The following is a 16,082-nucleotide window of genomic DNA, read 5'->3' on the forward strand; positions in this document are numbered from 1 at the left end:
CCCCCCCCCCTGAGCGGGATCGGAAGGTCCCCTGCTCCCGACTCACTTCGTCCCTCTGACCCCCCACACCCCTCCCTCCTCCCCCTCTCCCTCCCTCCCTCCTCCCCTCCCTCCCCTCCCTCCCTCCCTCCCCTCCCTCACCCTCCCCTCCCACCCTCTCCTCCCTCTCCCCCTCCCTCCCTCCCTCCCCTCCCTCCCTCCCTCCCTCCCTCCCTCCTCCCACCCACCCCCACCCCTCCCCCACCCCTCCTCTCCCTCTCCCCCTCCCCCCTCCCTCCCCCTCCTCCTCCTCTCCCTCCCCCTCCTCCCCCTCCCCTCCTCACCCTCCCCCTCTCTCCCTCCCCCTCCTCCTCTCCCTCCCCCTCCTCCTCTCCTCCCCCTCCTCCTCTCCCCTCCCCCTCCTCCTCTCCCCCTCCCCTCCTCCTCTCCCCTCCCCCTCCTCCCCTCCTCCCCTCCTCCCTCTCCCTCCCCCTCCCCTCCCCACCACCCCTCCTCCTCCCCCTCCCTCCCCCTCCCCCTCCCTCTCCCCCTCCCCCTCCCCTCCTCTCCCCCTCCTCTCCTCTCCCCTCCTCCTCCTCCTCCTCCTCCCCCCCCCTCCCCTCCCTCTCCCCCCTCCCCCTCCCTCTCCCTCTCCCTCTCCCCTCCCTCCCTCTCCTCTCCCCTCCCCCCCTCCCCCTCCCTCTCCCCCCCCTCCCCTCCCCCCCCTCCCCCTCCCTCTCCCCTCCCTCCCTCCCTCTCCCCCCCCTCCCCCTCCCCTCCCTCTCCCCCTCCTCCCTCCCTCTCCCCTCCCCTCCCTCCCTCTCCCCTCCGTCCCTCTCCCCTCCCTCCCCCTCCCTCTCCCCTCCCTCCCCCTCCCTCTCCCCTCCCTCTCCCCTCCCTCCCCCCTCCCTCTCCCCCCCCCTCCCCCTCCCCCCCTCCCCCTCCCCCTCTCCCCCTCCTCCCTCCCTCTCCCTCTCCCCTCCCTCCCTCTCCCCTCCGTCCCTCTCCCCTCCCTCCCCCTCCCTCTCCCCTCCCTCCCCCTCCCTCTCCCCTCCCTCTCCCTCCCTCTCCCCCCCCCTCCCCCTCCCCCCCCTCCCCCTCCCTCTCCCCCTCCTCCCTCCCTCTCCCTCTCCCCTCCCTCCCTCTCCCTCTCCCCTCCCTCCCTCTCCCCTCCGTCCCTCTCCCCTCCCTCCCCCTCCCTCTCCCCTCCCTCCCCCTCCCTCTCCCCTCCCTCCCCCTCCCTCTCCCCTCCCTCTCCCCTCCCTCCCCCTCCCTCTCCCCTCCCTCCCCCTCCCTCTCCCCTCCCTCCCCCTCCCTCTCCCCTCCCTCCCCCTCCCTCTCCCCTCCCTCCCCCTCCCTCTCCCCTCCCTCCCCCTCCCTCTCCCCTCCCTCTCCTCTCCCTCCCTCTCCCCTCCCTCCCCCTCCCTCTCCCCTCCCTCTCCTCTCCCTCCCTCTCCCTCTCCTCTCCCTCCCTCTCCTCCCCCCTCCCTCTCCTCCCCCCTCCCTCTCCTCCCCCCTCCCTCTCCTCCCCCCTCCCTCTCCTCCCCCCTCCCTCTCCTCCCCCCTCCTCTCCCCCTCCCTTCCTCATAAACCTCCTCTGCACTCGCTCCAGGGTCTCCCCGTCCTTCCGGTAGTCAGGTGACCAGAACTGGACGCAGTACTCCAAATGCAGTCTCACCAACGTTCTGTACAACTGAAGCATTAGACGCCAACTCTTATACTCTCTACCCCTTCCTATAAAGGCTAGCATAAAGAACAAAGAACAGGAACAGCCCAGGAAACAGGCCCTGTAGCCCGTGTGCCTTAACCTTTTCTACCAGCCTACTGTGAGGGACTTTGTCGAAAGCCTTACTGAAATCCATATGGACGACGTCAACGGCTCGTCCGTCATCGACCGTTTTTGTCACCTCCTCGAACAATTCTACCAGATTCGTAAGGCAGGACCTCCCCTGAACGAAGAACATAAGAACATAAGAAATAGGAGCAGGAGTAGGCCATCTAGCCCTTCGCGCCTGCCCCGCCATTCAATAAGATCATGGCCGATCTGTTGTGGCTCAGTTCCACTTTCCCGCCCTCTCCCCATATCCCTTAATCCCCTCGCTTATCAAAAACCCATCAACCCGCTTCTTAAAAATATTTAGCGAGGCAGCCTCCACCACTTCAACGGGCAGAGAATTCCAGAGATTCACCACCCTTTGAGTGAAGAAGTTCCTCCTCAACTCCGTTCTAAACCGCCTCCCCTTTATCTTGAGGCTGTGCCCCCTAGTCCTACTGTCTTTTTTGAGCGGGAAGAGTCTCTCCACCTCTATCCTATCCATCCCATTCATCATCTTATACGTCTCAATGAGATCTCCCCTCATTCTTCTAAACTCTAACGAGTACAAGCCTAGTTTATTCAGCCTCTCCTCATAGCTCAATCCCCTCAACTCCGGTATCAGCCTAGTAAACCTCCTCTGCACTCCCTCCAGGGCCAAAATATCCTTGCGCAGGTGCGGCGCCCAAAACTGCACACAGTACTCCAGCTGCGGCCTCACCGATGCCCTATACAGCTGCAGCAAGACCTCCCTACTTTTATATTCAATCCCCCTCGCTATGAAGGCCAGCATCCCATTCGCCTTCCTGACCACCTGCTGCACCTGCAAGCTGGGTTTTTGCGACTCGTGCACAAGGACCCCGAGGTCCCTCTGCACCGTCGCCTGCTGCAGTTTTTCGCCACGTAAGTAATAGTCCTTCCTACCATTCTTCCTACCAAAGTGGACCACCTCGCACTTGCCAACATTAAATTCCATTTGCCATTTCCTGGCCCATTCGCCCAGCCTATCTAGATCCTTCTGCAGACTCTCCACACCCTCCGCACAATTTGCCTTTCCCCCGATCTTGGTGTCATCAGCAAATTTCGACACCCTGCACTCGGTTCCCTCCTCCAGATCATCTATATAAATGGTAAATAGCTGAGGCCCCAGCACCGACCCCTGGGGCACCCCACTAGTCACCGACCGCCAATCCAAATAGCACCCGTTGACCCCCACTCTCTGCCTCCTATTTGACAACCAATCCTCTATCCACACTAACACCCTACCCCCAACTCCATGTCCCCTGACCTTCTGCAGTAACCTCTTGTGAGGTACCTTGTCAAACGCCTTCTGAAAATCCAGAAAGACCACATCCACCGGCTCTCCTCTATCCACTGCCCTAGACACATCCTCATAGAACTCCAGTAAATTTGTCAGACACGACTTCCCTTTAATGAAACCGTGTTGCGTCCGCCCTATCAAGCAATTCCCTTCAAGATGCCTCGCAATTTCCTCCTTAATGACAGATTCTAACATTTTACCTACCACAGACGTTAAACTAACCGGCCTATAATTCCCCGCCTTTTGCCTGGCACCCTTCTTAAACGACGGCGTAACATTAGCCGTTTTCCAATCTTCCGGCACTTCCCCGGAATCCAGCGACGTCTGGAAAATAACCACCGAGGCATCCGCTATAACCTCCGCCATTTCTTTCAGAACCCTCGGATGCATTCCATCCGGTCCTGGGGACTTGTCCACAGTCAGCCCCTCCAGTCTGTCGAGCACCACCTCTCTAGTAACAGTAATGTCATTAAGACCCTCCATTCCTACCACCTTTCCGTCGCTAACACCCGGCAAATTATTCACGTCCTCCTCCGTGAAGACAGAAACAAAAAAGTTATTCAAGACCTTAGCCATATCCCCATCCCCTACCACTAGCTCCCCTTTCTCATCCTCTAAAGGACCAACGTTCACCCTAGCCAGCCTCTTCCTTTTTATATATTTATAAAAACTCTTGCTATCCTTTTTTATATTAAGCGCTAGCCCAGCCTCATAGCTTCTCCTACCCTCCTTTATCAACTTCTTTGTCAATCTTTGTTGACATTTAAACCTTTCCCAATCCTCTTCTCGCCCACTGCTCTTAGCTACTCTAAATTCCTCTGCTTTTAATTTAACACTTTCCTTCACCTCCTTCGTTATCCACAGCTTATTACCTCTCTTCCTACTGTCCTTTTTGACCATCGGAATAAATTTCTGCTGAGCACCAAGAAAGATCTCCTTAAAGATCCTCCACTGCTCCTCAGCAGACCTACCTTCCAACGCGCTCCCCCAGTCCACATTCGCCAATTCTTCTCTCATCCTACCGTACTCCCCTCTATTCAAACAAAGGACGCGCGTCCGGGAACCCACTTTCTCCTCCTCCATCTGCACCAGAAACTCCACCATGCAATGATCACTCTCTCCAAGAGGATCCTTCACCGCAAGGTCCCTAATTCTACCCGCCTCATTACATAGCACCAGATCCAAGATAGCTCGCTCCCTCGTCGGCTCCAACACACACTGTTCGAGGAAATTATCCCGGCAGCGTTCCGAGAACTCCTCCTCGAGCCCACCTCGTCCAACGTGGGTCGACCAATCAATATGCAGATTGAAATCTCCCATAACTACTGCCGTCCCATTCCTGCACGCCGCACTTATTTGCGTGTTAACAGCCCGCCCCACCTCCAGATCATTATTGGGGGGCCTATAGACGACACCCACCAGCGTCTTCCTCCCTTTGCTGTTCCTAATCTCCACCCACAACGATTCCACGTTCTGCTCTTTGGCTCCGATATCATCCCTTGCTCCCACCTTGATACTATCCTTAATCAGCAGAGCTACGCCACCCCCTCTTTCCTCCTGCCTATCCTTCCTAAACACTTGATAGCCCTGTACATTCATCTCCCAGTCCCTGTCACCTTGCAGCCACGTCTCTGTAATGGCCACCAGATCGTAGCTGTGCTGCATATCCCTAATCGGATCGCGACGCTCCAAATGCTTATACGTCCTCTCCCTAAGCATTTTCTCCAACAATTTTCCTCCCACTGAAGTCAAACTCACTGGTCTATAATTACCAGGGTTATCCCTACTGCCCTTTTTAAACAGCGGTACCGCATTAGCTATCCTCCAGTCCTCTGAGACCTCACCTGTATCCGAAGAAGAGACAAAGATTTGCGTCAGCGGCCCAGCGATTTCATCTTTCGCCTCCCTAAGCAGCCTGGGATAAATACCGTCAGGCCCCGGAGCTTCATCAGTTTTTATGCTGTCTAAAAACCCTAACGCTTCCTCCCTCGTAAATGGATATTTCCTTCAACTGATCTACAGCTCCCTCCGAGACATGACAAGACTCCGAGACATGACAAGACACCGAGCCCCTCTCCCTTGTGAACACCGACGCAAAGTATTCGTTCAGGATCGCACCACCCACCACTGCCCCCCCCTCCCCGTTCCCTCATACTCTATGACAGTTCCCCTCCTTTGTTCCTAAGAGGACCAAATTTCCCCCTCACCACCCTCTTGTTCCTAATATAAGAGTAAAAGGCCTTTGGATTTTCCTTAATCCTATCAGCCAAAGCAATTTCATGCCCCCTTTTCGCCCTTGTAACTCCCTCCTGCTCTCTCTCTATATTCCTCCGTTCCCAGTTGCTTAGAACTAACATATGCCTCTTCCTTCCTGACCAAGTCCTCAATATCCCCTGTAATCCACGGCTCTCTGACCCTGCCTTTCCCGTCCTTCCTCTTTACCGGCACGTGTCGTTCCGGCAACCTTTTCAATTTGCCCTCAAAAGCCTCCCGCTTGCCGACCGTGGACTTACCCGCTAACGACCTCTCCCGATCGGTGTCCTTCAGCTCCTTCCTAATCCGGCTGTAGCTCGCCTTCCCCCCAGTTCGGCACCCTCCCCTTCGGACGGCACTCGTGCTTTTCCATTTTTATCTGAAAGTAGACAGACTCGTAGTCACTGTTAGCCACATGTTTGCCTATTGCAATCTCAACCGCCTGCCCCGGCTTATTACCCGACACTAAATCCAGTGTAGCCCCCTCACTGGTCGGGCTAGTTACGTACTGCTCCGAGGACTCTTCCGGCACACGTTTTACAAATTCCTCCCCGTCCGAACTCCCAGCTCTAGGCACCTTCTGATCTGCTCCAGGAAGATTGAAGTCACCCACTACAACCACCCTATTCTTTCTGCACCGATCTAAAATGTCTTTATAAATGCCTTCTTCCACTGCCCTTGGGCTGTTGGGTGGCCTATAATACACCCCTAGCATTGTAAATCGCTCCCTTCCTATTCCTCAACTCCACCCACAGCGACTCGATCCCTAACTCCTCCATGTTATGCTCCCTCTGCACTGCTCCTTTACCAACAACGCCACCCCACCACCTCTCTTCAACCCTCCCGTCACACCTAAAACACTTCTACCCAGGAATATTCAGCTGCCACTCCTGCCCTTCCTTTAACCACGTCTCCGTCATTGCCACCACATCTAACTTCCTCAAGAACATCGAGGCCCTAAGCTCACCCGTTTTACCCGTTATGCTCCTCGCATTAAAACAGACGCGATCCAAACCTCCAGGCCCGCTCGGATCCTCCTTCCCCCGGATAATTTTCCTCTCGACCGCACCTACCCTGTCACCCGACTCGCTCCCGATCTCAGTGGCCACCGAGCTATCGGTCTCATCCCCACCCCGCCTCCCTATTAGTTTAAACCCTGCCGAAACACTCCTGCTAAGATGTTTGTCCCCCTCCCGTTCAAATGTTCCCCGTTCCTCCTGTACAGGAACGTGGTCAGTTCTGCAATGTGCCGGATAGGTCTCTGAAATACGCTCAGACGCTGCTTCCCGTTACAGAGCCGGGGAAGAGGAGTGAGATCTTCGCTAATATTTGGAGGGTGTCGCTCGCATCAGATTTTGGAGTAGGGGAGGAGTTAATCTCTGAACTTCAAATGTATCCTTACTTCGTAATGGATGAATCTGGTTGTGATCATTTCAGTCTTTTTCTTGTCTTTAATCCCATCCGATACCTAAAGAAACAAGCTGTATCATCGAAAATCACAGTAACGCAGAATCGTTACAGTAAATAAACAGTCATTTGGTCCATAGTGTCTGCATTTTTCAGACAGAGTGAGATTTGGGTCCCCGTCTCTTTAACATTCAAAACGCATACTTCCTTATACATCATCTGTTGATGTGGTTGTTCGTAATGACTAAAATAAATGTTTTCTTTAGGGTGCTGATCCACCTTTCGAATTTGATTTGAGACATTGCAATTTGTGGCCCCTTTGCTTTTTGATTTGTTTTTCCATTTCACCTTGAACCTTTCAGGATCTTATTCAGATCTCATTCGTCTAAGTCTGCTGAAAGGAACTAGAATTTGAAAATACGTCTCCTATAAAAATGTCAACTCGACATGCCTGTGTCCAGAGAGTAAGGTTTCGTTTGAAATAATTACAGTTGCAATACCTATATATTTTTGCAAACGTCCTTTTGAATTGGAACTAACCTAAAGTAAATTTGAAAATTTAGGATTAATTATAAACCAAAAGATAATTACATTGAAGCTACTCTTTTCTTATTAAGAAATTAAAATCATAGTTTAGTGTTAATACATATGCAATTGTAACAACCTGTTTCAATATTACTCATCGTGAGTTTGAATCAAAGTTGCAGTTCGATAACTGCAGTGTCTGTTGGGCCTCGGCACTTGTATCGAGTTGGGAAAGGGCCACGCGTGCAGTTTCTCTATTTTTATGTCTTTAAGCCAAGGAACTGGCCTTGTGCACACGTGAAGTAAACAAAGTGATGAAATGAAACGGTGCGAAACTAAAGGTCAGGTGACCTGAACAACTATTTGAGAGAGGGTGTCTCAGGACACAGGGATAGGGACAGAGAGAAGATCCCAAACTGAGAAGGAGGTCCCAACCCAATGAATGGGAGAGGAAGAGGATCCAGAAGAAGGTCCCAAGTCAGGGACAAGGATAGAGATCAAAAACAGATGTGGTTAAATAAGGCTGGGAGAAAATGCTTCCAAGTTAAAGAAAGGGCTACAGGGAGGCATAGCTTTAAATTAAGGGGTGGTAGATATAGGATGGATGTCAAAGGTAGGTTCTTTACCCAGAGGGTGGTGAGGGATTGGAATGCCCTGCCTGCTGCAGTTGTAGATGCGCCTAGTTTGGGGGTGTTTAAGAGATCCGTGAATAGGTTTATGGATGGAAAGGGATTAGTTTAGGTTAGAGGGTCATCGCTTTTTCAATTGGTCGGCGCAACGTCGTGGGCCGAAGGGCCTGTTCTGCGCTGTAATGTTCTATGTTCTATGACAAGACATGGAGAAACCGATTTTACAGAAGATCTGAAGATCCAGCAGGACAGCCAAAGGTTTGTGACTCTACGCCTGTGGGCTGTAAGGGCAAAAGTGACCCTTTTGAATCAGTGGCTGAAGATCTCAAAAAGTGTCTTTGGAAGGTGAAACATTGGTGTATGTGGAGATTCAGAAGAAAAGAATCTCAGAAAGTGAGGTTGAAACCCTGAAGGTGGATCCTTTTTGAAGACATTGGCGTGGAAGTGATTTTTTGGGAGAAAATTCCAAAGTGAGCTCTTCAAGTATGAAGATCGGAAACCATCATGAGAAAGATAGAGTTTCGATGAAATGGAGTACCTCGTGATGTGACAAGCATCTGGGTGGATTGTTAAGAAATTTATAAGATTTGCTTTGGTCACATCTAGAACATAGAACGTAGGACATTACAGCGCAGTACAGGCCCTTCGGCCCTCGATGTCGCGCCGACCGGTGGAACCGATCTAACGATCCTCTAACCTGAACTATTCCAATGTTATCCATATGCCTATCCACTGAGCGTTTGAACGCCCTTAGAGTCGGCGAGTCCACAACTGCTGCAGGCAGGGCGTTCCACGTCCTTACTACCCTCTGAGTAAAGAACCTACCTCTGACGTCTGTCCTATAATTACCACCCCTCAATTTAAAGCTATGTCCCCTCGTGTTAGGAACGTCCCCTCCATCTGAGGAAAAAGGCTCTCGCTGTCTACTCTATCTAATCCTCTGTTCATCTCGTACGCTTCAATTAAGTCACCTCGTAACCTTCTTCTCTCCAATGAAAACAACCTCAAGTTCCTCAGCCTTTCCTCGTAAGACCTTCCCACCGTACCAGGCGACATCCTGGTAAACCTCCTCTGCACCCTTTCCGATGCCCCCACGTCCTTTTTATAACGGTGCGACCAGAACTGTACGCAATACTCCAAGTGTGGCCGCACCAGAGTTTTGCACAGTTGCGACGTGAATACGTGAATCTGTCATTTATTTTGAAGTTTTATTTATTTATTACTCATAGCTAGGCTTATATTCACACTGTCATGAAGTTACTGTGAAAATGCCTTTCTTGCCACACTCCAGTGCCTGTTTGGGTGCACCGAGGAAGAATTTAGCACGGCCGATCCACCTAACCTGCATGTTTTTGGACTGTGGTAGGAAACCCACACAGACAAGGGGAGAACGTGCAAACTCCACACAGACAGTGATGGAAGCCGGGAATCGAACCTGAGCCCCCTAGCGCAGTGAGGCAGCGGTGCTAACCGCCGTGCCGTATATTGTGTCTGACCGCACTTTGCCTGTCGGTTCGCACGTATTGCATGCTTAGCTTCCGAAGTAGTGTGTATCTGTAATACAATGTAAAGAATCGTGAATATTTGCATCATTCTCTTCTTATTGAAAAATTTCCAATTTTTTGGTTTGGTATAATATAATCAGTTTTTCTTGCTTGATAGATATCTTATTCTTTGTGTTTGTCAGAAGACACCAGTGAATTTGTTGACTAACTTTCTTCCACAGATTCCAAAAGAAAAGGATCGATCAAGCCAGGCTTCAGTTAGAGATCTGAGTTGTCCAGTCGCTGGAATCGTAACACCTCATTTCTAATGCTTTTGCTATTTTGCTTCTCTGTTGCCAGACTCTCACTTCTGTGCTTTCCTACGTTCAGCTCCTGTAATTCTTTCCTGGCCTCTGAAATGCGGAGAACATAGCGACCGACTTTCTCCCTTTTCACGTTGGTCTTTCACTGTTACGTCTCAGACCTGTGCTCTTTCTCAACACATTTCTATAAAATGTATCGAGAAGGGGAGGACAACGTCTACTAATTTAAACTTACATTGATTATTCAGTTTAGAAATAGGAATGACAGAAATGGTTTCTGAGTGGTTAATAGTCTGCTGATTTAGCTACTTGAACTTGTATCAAATTGGTTTTTATGACTTTTGGTTCACAAGTTACATTCTTTTTTTTCATAGGACGATGGATTGAAGAGCACGGTGTTGTCCACAATATGTATTTCAACACTACAACCCAATTGAAACTGCCACATAAACTCACACTCAGAAAGACATCATGGTGGGACAATGGAGTACTTCCTCTCTGGATTACAGCGCAAAATCAGGTCTGTTTAGAATCTGTAGGCAAAACAACCCAGATTTTCCTTTTATGGAAGTCTTTTTGTCCACTTTAATTGGAAAGGTTATAAACATGTCATGGTGTTTTTCTTCCACAAATTAATTACTGTTACAGCACAGAAGGAGGTCATGTCTCCACTGGCTCTTAGTCCCATTCCCCACCTCCATCTGTCTGGGTAATTCTCCCTTTCAGATAAGAATCAAATTCCCTATTCAAAGCCTCCATTGAATCAGTCTCCACCACGCTTTCACACAGTACATTCCCGATCCTAACCGCTCGCTGTGTGAATCTGTCTCCGCCACGCTTTCACACAGTACATTCCCGATCCTAAACGCTCGCCGTGTGAATCTGTCTCCACCAAACTCTCTCACAGCACACTCCCGATCCTAACCGCTCGCTGTGTGAATCTGTCTCCACCAAACTCTCGCACAGTACGTTCCAGATCCTAACCGCTCACAGCTGAAATAATTTTTTCCCCCAAGTCTCCATTATCTTTTTTTGGTCAATTACTTTAAATGTCCTTTTATTCCTGATTCTTCATCAGTGGGAACAGTTTCTCCCTATTTATTTTGTTTGGACACCTCATGTTTTGAAACACTTGTATCAAATCTCTTCTCAACTGTCTCTTCTTCAAAGAAATCCCAACCTCGCCAATCTTGGACTTAGGAAGATTGAGATAATAGAATAATGGATTGGTGTGATAGAATAATAGATAATGGAATTTAATGTTGGCAAGTGTGAGGTGGTCCACTTTGGTAGGAAGAATGGTAGGAAGGACTATTACTTACGTGGCGAAAAACTGCAGCAGGCGACGGTGCAGAGGGACCTCGGGGTCCTTGTGCACGAGTCGCAAAAACCCAGCTTGCAGGTGCAGCAGGTGGTCAGGAAGGCGAATGGGATGCTGGCCTTCATAGCGAGGGGGATTGAATATAAAAGTAGGGAGGTCTTGCTGCAGCTGTATAGGGCATTGGTGAGGCCGCAGCTGGAGTACTGTGTGCAGTTTTGGGCGCCGCACCTGCGCAAGGATATTTTGGCCCTGGAGGGAGTGCAGAGGAGGTTTACTAGGCTGATACCGGAGTTGAGGGGATTGAGCTATGAGGAGAGGCTGAATAAACTAGGCTTGTACTCGTTAGAGTTTAGAAGAATGAGGGGAGATCTCATTGAGACGTATAAGATGATGAATGGGATGGATAGGATAGAGGTGGAGAGACTCTTCCCGCTCAAAAAAGACAGTAGGACGAGAGGGCACAGCCTCAAGATAAAGGGGAGGCGGTTTAGAACGGAGTCGAGGAGGAACTTCTTCACTCAAAGGGTGGTGAATCTCTGGAATTCTCTGCCCGTTGAAGTGGTGGAGGCTGCCTCGCTAAATATTTTTAAGAAGCGGGTTGATGGGTTCTTGATAAGAGAGGGGATTAAGGGTTATGGGGAGAGGGCGGGAAAGTGGAACTGAGCCACGACAGATCAGCCATGATCTTATTGAATGGCGGGGCAGGCTCGAAGGGCTAGATGGCCTACTCCTGCTCCTATTTCTTATGTTCTTATGTAATAGCATCAGAGTTCTCCTGTTTCTCTCCTACTCCCAGCAACATTGTTCTCTAATGGCTGGAGAATTTAAAGTTTTCAAACGGTTCAGGTGTTTTCTTATTCTCTACGTGGACGGTGTGTGAAACCGGTCCTGTCCTCGAGATAACCTTACCTTGCAACCACATGGGGCCGTTCCCATCATTCTTTAATGACACCCTGCCTTTAAGTGCCTCTCCTGGCTGGTGCTGTCGTGGCTTTTAAGGGGAGTCTCGACAAATACGTGAAAAGGATGGGAATAGAGGGATACGGTCCCCAGAAAGGTAGGGGGTTTTAATTCAGACGGGCAGCAAGACTGGTACGGGCTCGAAGGGCCGAAGGGCCTGTTTCCGTGCTGTAATTTTCTTTGTTCTTGGTTTTTGTTCGGTTCTGATCCTTGTGGCACGCCGATCGTTCAAACAGGGTTCGACCACCACCCTTCGTGTCTACTACTAAGCCACTTTCGCATCCATCTCGCCAAGTTTCCCGGAATTCCGTGTCTCTTTTTTCGGCAATACTCAAGTTCTGTATTACCGAGAACTTTATTTTTCTCTCTCCGCAGAAGCTGATAGACGTGCTGAGTGTTTTCTGTTTTTATTTCAGATTTCTAATACCTGCTGTAATTTGTATTTGTTATCTGTATCCGGTCTCATTCTCTCTCTCACGTCCTTAATTAATTCACATCATCGGTCAGTATACCCCCGGTCCTGCTGCTTTCCCAAACTCTTACAGATCCCACTGAAATGCTTCCATTGACCGGTAGCGCTAGCCTTGCAATTGCTTTCCATTTTTGCTCAGTCTAAATTGTGTCTCGCGAGAATCATAAATAGAAATGTACGAATCTGCTTACACTAACCTAGAGTTTTATTGTACCAACCCTCCATTTAAACAGTGCTTGTAAAAATTGCAATTTGCTTCATTTGAATATTGTCGAGTCCTTTTTTAATTGGATAAGAACATAAGAATTAGGAGCAGGAGTAGGCCGTCTAGCCCTTCGAGCCCGCCCCGCCACTCCATAAGATCGTGGCTGATCTGAAGTAGATCGGTTCCACTTACCCACCTGTTCCCCGTAACCCTTAATTCCCTTCTCGGTCAGAAACCTATCTACCCGTGACTTAAATATATTCAGCGAGGTAGCCTCCACCGCTTCGACGGGCAGAGAATTCCAGAGATTCACCACCCTTTGAGTGAAGAAGTTCCTCCTCAACTCCGTTCTAAATTGCCCCCCCCGTCTTCTTTTGAGGCTGTGCCCCCTAGTTCTGGTTTCCTTTCTAAGTGGAAAGAAACTCTCTACCTCTACCCTATCTAGGCCCTTCATTATCTTATACGTCTCTATAAGATCCCCCCTCATCCTTTTAAACTCCGACGAGTACAGGCCCAGTGGATGCGTCGCTCGGTACATTTTCCCTTTGAACCGTTAGATGATATTTTCACGAACGGGAATTCTCCTCGCAGGGAAAAAGAGTCGCGTCGTTCCACTATCCAGGAGGAAACGTGACCTACGGCGGACAAGCGTTGTATAGATCTCTCGGCGAATCTCTAACTCACCCGGACGATAATGAGACGGAATGGAGGCTAAACATCGATATTGTCATGGGGTGGTTCGAAAAGGAAGATTTTGATTTTGTCACTCTTTACTACGGAGAGCCTGATCATATTGGGCATAAAGTGGGACCGGAGACGCAAGAAAGACGTGATATAATTCGACAGATCGATAGAACCGTCGGTTACCTGATAGACAGCATTGAGAAGCACGACCTGAAGGATAAGCTAAATGTTATAATAACCTCAGACCATGGAATGACAACAGTAAAGAAAGCTCCTAAAGTGAATGAAATCAGGCTGTCAAAATATATAAATTTTAAAGATATCAAGTTTGAGCTTCTAGACTATGGCGGTTTTGGGATGCTTTTACCAAAGAAAGGAAAGACAGAAGAAGTCTACCAGGCGCTGAAGAATGCCCATCCTCATTTAAACGTCTATAAAAAGGAGGAGTTTCCGGAAAGATTTCGCTATAGTAAAAATAATCGTGTTTTACCGATCCTTGTTTATGGAGACAATGGCTACAATATAAATGGGGTAAGTGACAAGTACATTTATTTATGTCTTAACTATATAAGGCCATACAAGGTATAATTGGATTAAATCATGTAATATTTTAATTTCTATATAAATTAAACAGTAAATAATCTGAAAGACCGACCCTTCGTTTTTTTCATAGTTCTACAAAATTTCTAACCCAAATTGTTTCCACATGTTTTAATCCCATCTTCAACTTTTGCCATTTTTCTCAGTCTATTAATAGCCACGTTTTCAGGTTATAAAGTAGCAAAAAAATTCCTTCTTAATCCTGCAGACTTCCCTACCCGACCAGTCGAGATGCTTTCCGCGCATCGTTGCGGATTGAGAGAAGACAGGAATTTACTCCAGGACCGCTTAAGATAGAAGCGTTCTAGAAACTTCAGATTTGGTTTATCTATCTCTGGATCGAGAATTTATTTGAAACTAGAGTCATTTAGGCATCGAGTTATTGCAGCGCAGAAAAAGGTGTTTTGTCCCATCGAGTTCAAGTTCTCTGTACAGCAATCCTGGCAGTCCCACCGTTCCAGTAGCCACGTAAATTTATTTCCCTCGAGCGCCCAGCCGACTTCTTTTGAAATCGTCGAGCGTCTCTTCTGACTTGCTTTGCCAACAGATAACGTCACTGAACTATTAATCCAAAGGCCAGACTAATGTTCTGAGGACACGGGTTCAAATCCCACCACGGCAGCTAATGAAGTTGAAATTCGGTCACTAAATCGTGAATGTAAAGCTAGCCTCGTTAATAATGGCTACGGCAACTATTGTTGATCGTGGTAAAATCTGGTTCGTTAATATCCTTTAGGGAAGGAAATCTACCGTCCTTACCCGGTCTGGCCTCCGTGTCCTTCCAGATCCGCGACGATGTGGTAGATTCTTAACTGCCCTCCGAAATAAGGGATGGGGAAAAAAAATGATGGCCTTGCCTACGATGGCCACATTCCCTGAATGAATTTTAAAATGACCTTACTTCTTATTGAAACAAGTTGTCACGTCTTCATTTCTACCGTTCCTTATGTTGAAATTTTCCAAACGGGCGGCACGGTAGCACTGCCGCTTCACAGCTCCAGGGACCTGGGTTCGATTCTCGGCTCGGGTCGCTGTCTGTGTGGAGTCTGCACGTTCTCCTCGTGTCTGCGTGGGTTTCCTCCGGGTGCTCCGGTTTCCTCCCGCAGTCCAAAGATGCGCGGGTTAGGTCGATCGGCCGTGCTAAGAAATTGCCCCTTAGTGTCCAGGGTAGGGAGGTTAGAGGGATTAGTGGGGATAATATGTAGGGATACGGGGGTAGGGCCTGGGCGGGATCGTGTTCGCTGCAGACTCGATGGGCCGAAGGGCCTCTTTCTGCACTGTAGGGTTCTACGATTCTGTGAAGTGCAGCTCTGCCTTCCGGATTTTTACATTTAACTGCACGTATACGATCACTTGAAGTTGCTACTTGATAACTCGTTAATAAAGGTGAATTTCCTTTCGTCTTATTGCTATTTTTACAATAAATTCTAGCACGATGACCTCTCAAGTTCAGAGATTATATATTTTGTTAACTTGAAACGCACAACATCTAATCTTTGGAACAAAGATAGTCATAGCAGAAATCTTCATTTTCTGAAGTACTGAGAGATCCAGTGAGGTATTCTTCAATCAACTATTTATCATTTCAGAGAATCATAATTTACTATAATAAAGGAGACCACGGATTTGACAACGACCAAATGGACATGAAGATGATTTTCCGAGCTTTTGGCCCTGATTTTAAGGCTGCTTACCTGTCAGAACCTTTTGACAGCATTCATACGTATCCTTTGATGTGCAAGTTATTAGGAGTCCGGCCCGAACCTAATAACGGATCGTTAACGTTCACTGAAGGGATGTTGGTGGATTCAGTTAAAAGCGGACTCGAGAAATCAGGTATCGAGTAGTTCGTCTATAGGCTTCCTGCGTGCGATCTGTAACATTAAAAAGGAAGATACGTTACTTATTTTCAATTATGAACTGGTTAATATATTTTGGGAATGGTTATGAAAATTAGTAACATTAGTCATGTAATTACCGATGGTGTTGGCAAATTTATATATTGCAACTAAATTTCCATTCATGAAAGATAAGCAATCCATCAATGTGCACAAAGGCATTCTGTCTGAGAGCTTTATAAAATATCCTTTGTTACCATCCCATCTA

At 48.9% G+C, this 16,082-nt stretch overlaps 1 protein-coding gene and 2 long non-coding RNA genes across 3 annotated transcripts in view; 1 reads left to right on the forward strand and 2 right to left on the reverse strand.

Annotated features, from left to right (window-relative positions):
- Positions 1–16,082, forward strand: part of LOC145354783 (ectonucleotide pyrophosphatase/phosphodiesterase family member 7) — a 41,244-nt gene that overhangs the window by 15,841 nt on the left and 9,321 nt on the right. Inside the window, exons 3-5 of the mRNA XM_080206259.1 lie at positions 10,109–10,254; positions 13,284–13,907; positions 15,566–15,812. Of these exons, the coding sequence (XP_080062385.1) occupies positions 10,109–10,254; positions 13,284–13,907; positions 15,566–15,812 (1,017 nt within the window). The remainder of the gene's footprint in view (positions 1–10,108; positions 10,255–13,283; positions 13,908–15,565; positions 15,813–16,082) is intronic.
- LOC145354784 (uncharacterized) lies at positions 5,610–15,765 on the reverse strand. Its single transcript, XR_013888901.1, has 3 exons — positions 15,671–15,765; positions 6,769–6,834; positions 5,610–5,745 (listed from the first exon to the last, which is right to left on the reverse strand). It is a non-coding gene; the product is annotated as an uncharacterized LOC145354784 (long non-coding RNA).
- Positions 15,765–16,082, reverse strand: part of LOC145354785 (uncharacterized) — a 29,881-nt gene continuing 29,563 nt past the window's right edge. The window contains exon 3 of the long non-coding RNA XR_013888902.1: positions 15,765–15,850. This is a non-coding gene — a long non-coding RNA (uncharacterized LOC145354785). The remainder of the gene's footprint in view (positions 15,851–16,082) is intronic.

This window comes from Carcharhinus amblyrhynchos, chromosome 18, assembly GCF_965287045.1.
Source record: "Carcharhinus amblyrhynchos chromosome 18, sCarAmb.v2.hapA, whole genome shotgun sequence".
NCBI lineage: Eukaryota > Metazoa > Chordata > Chondrichthyes > Carcharhiniformes > Carcharhinidae > Carcharhinus > Carcharhinus amblyrhynchos.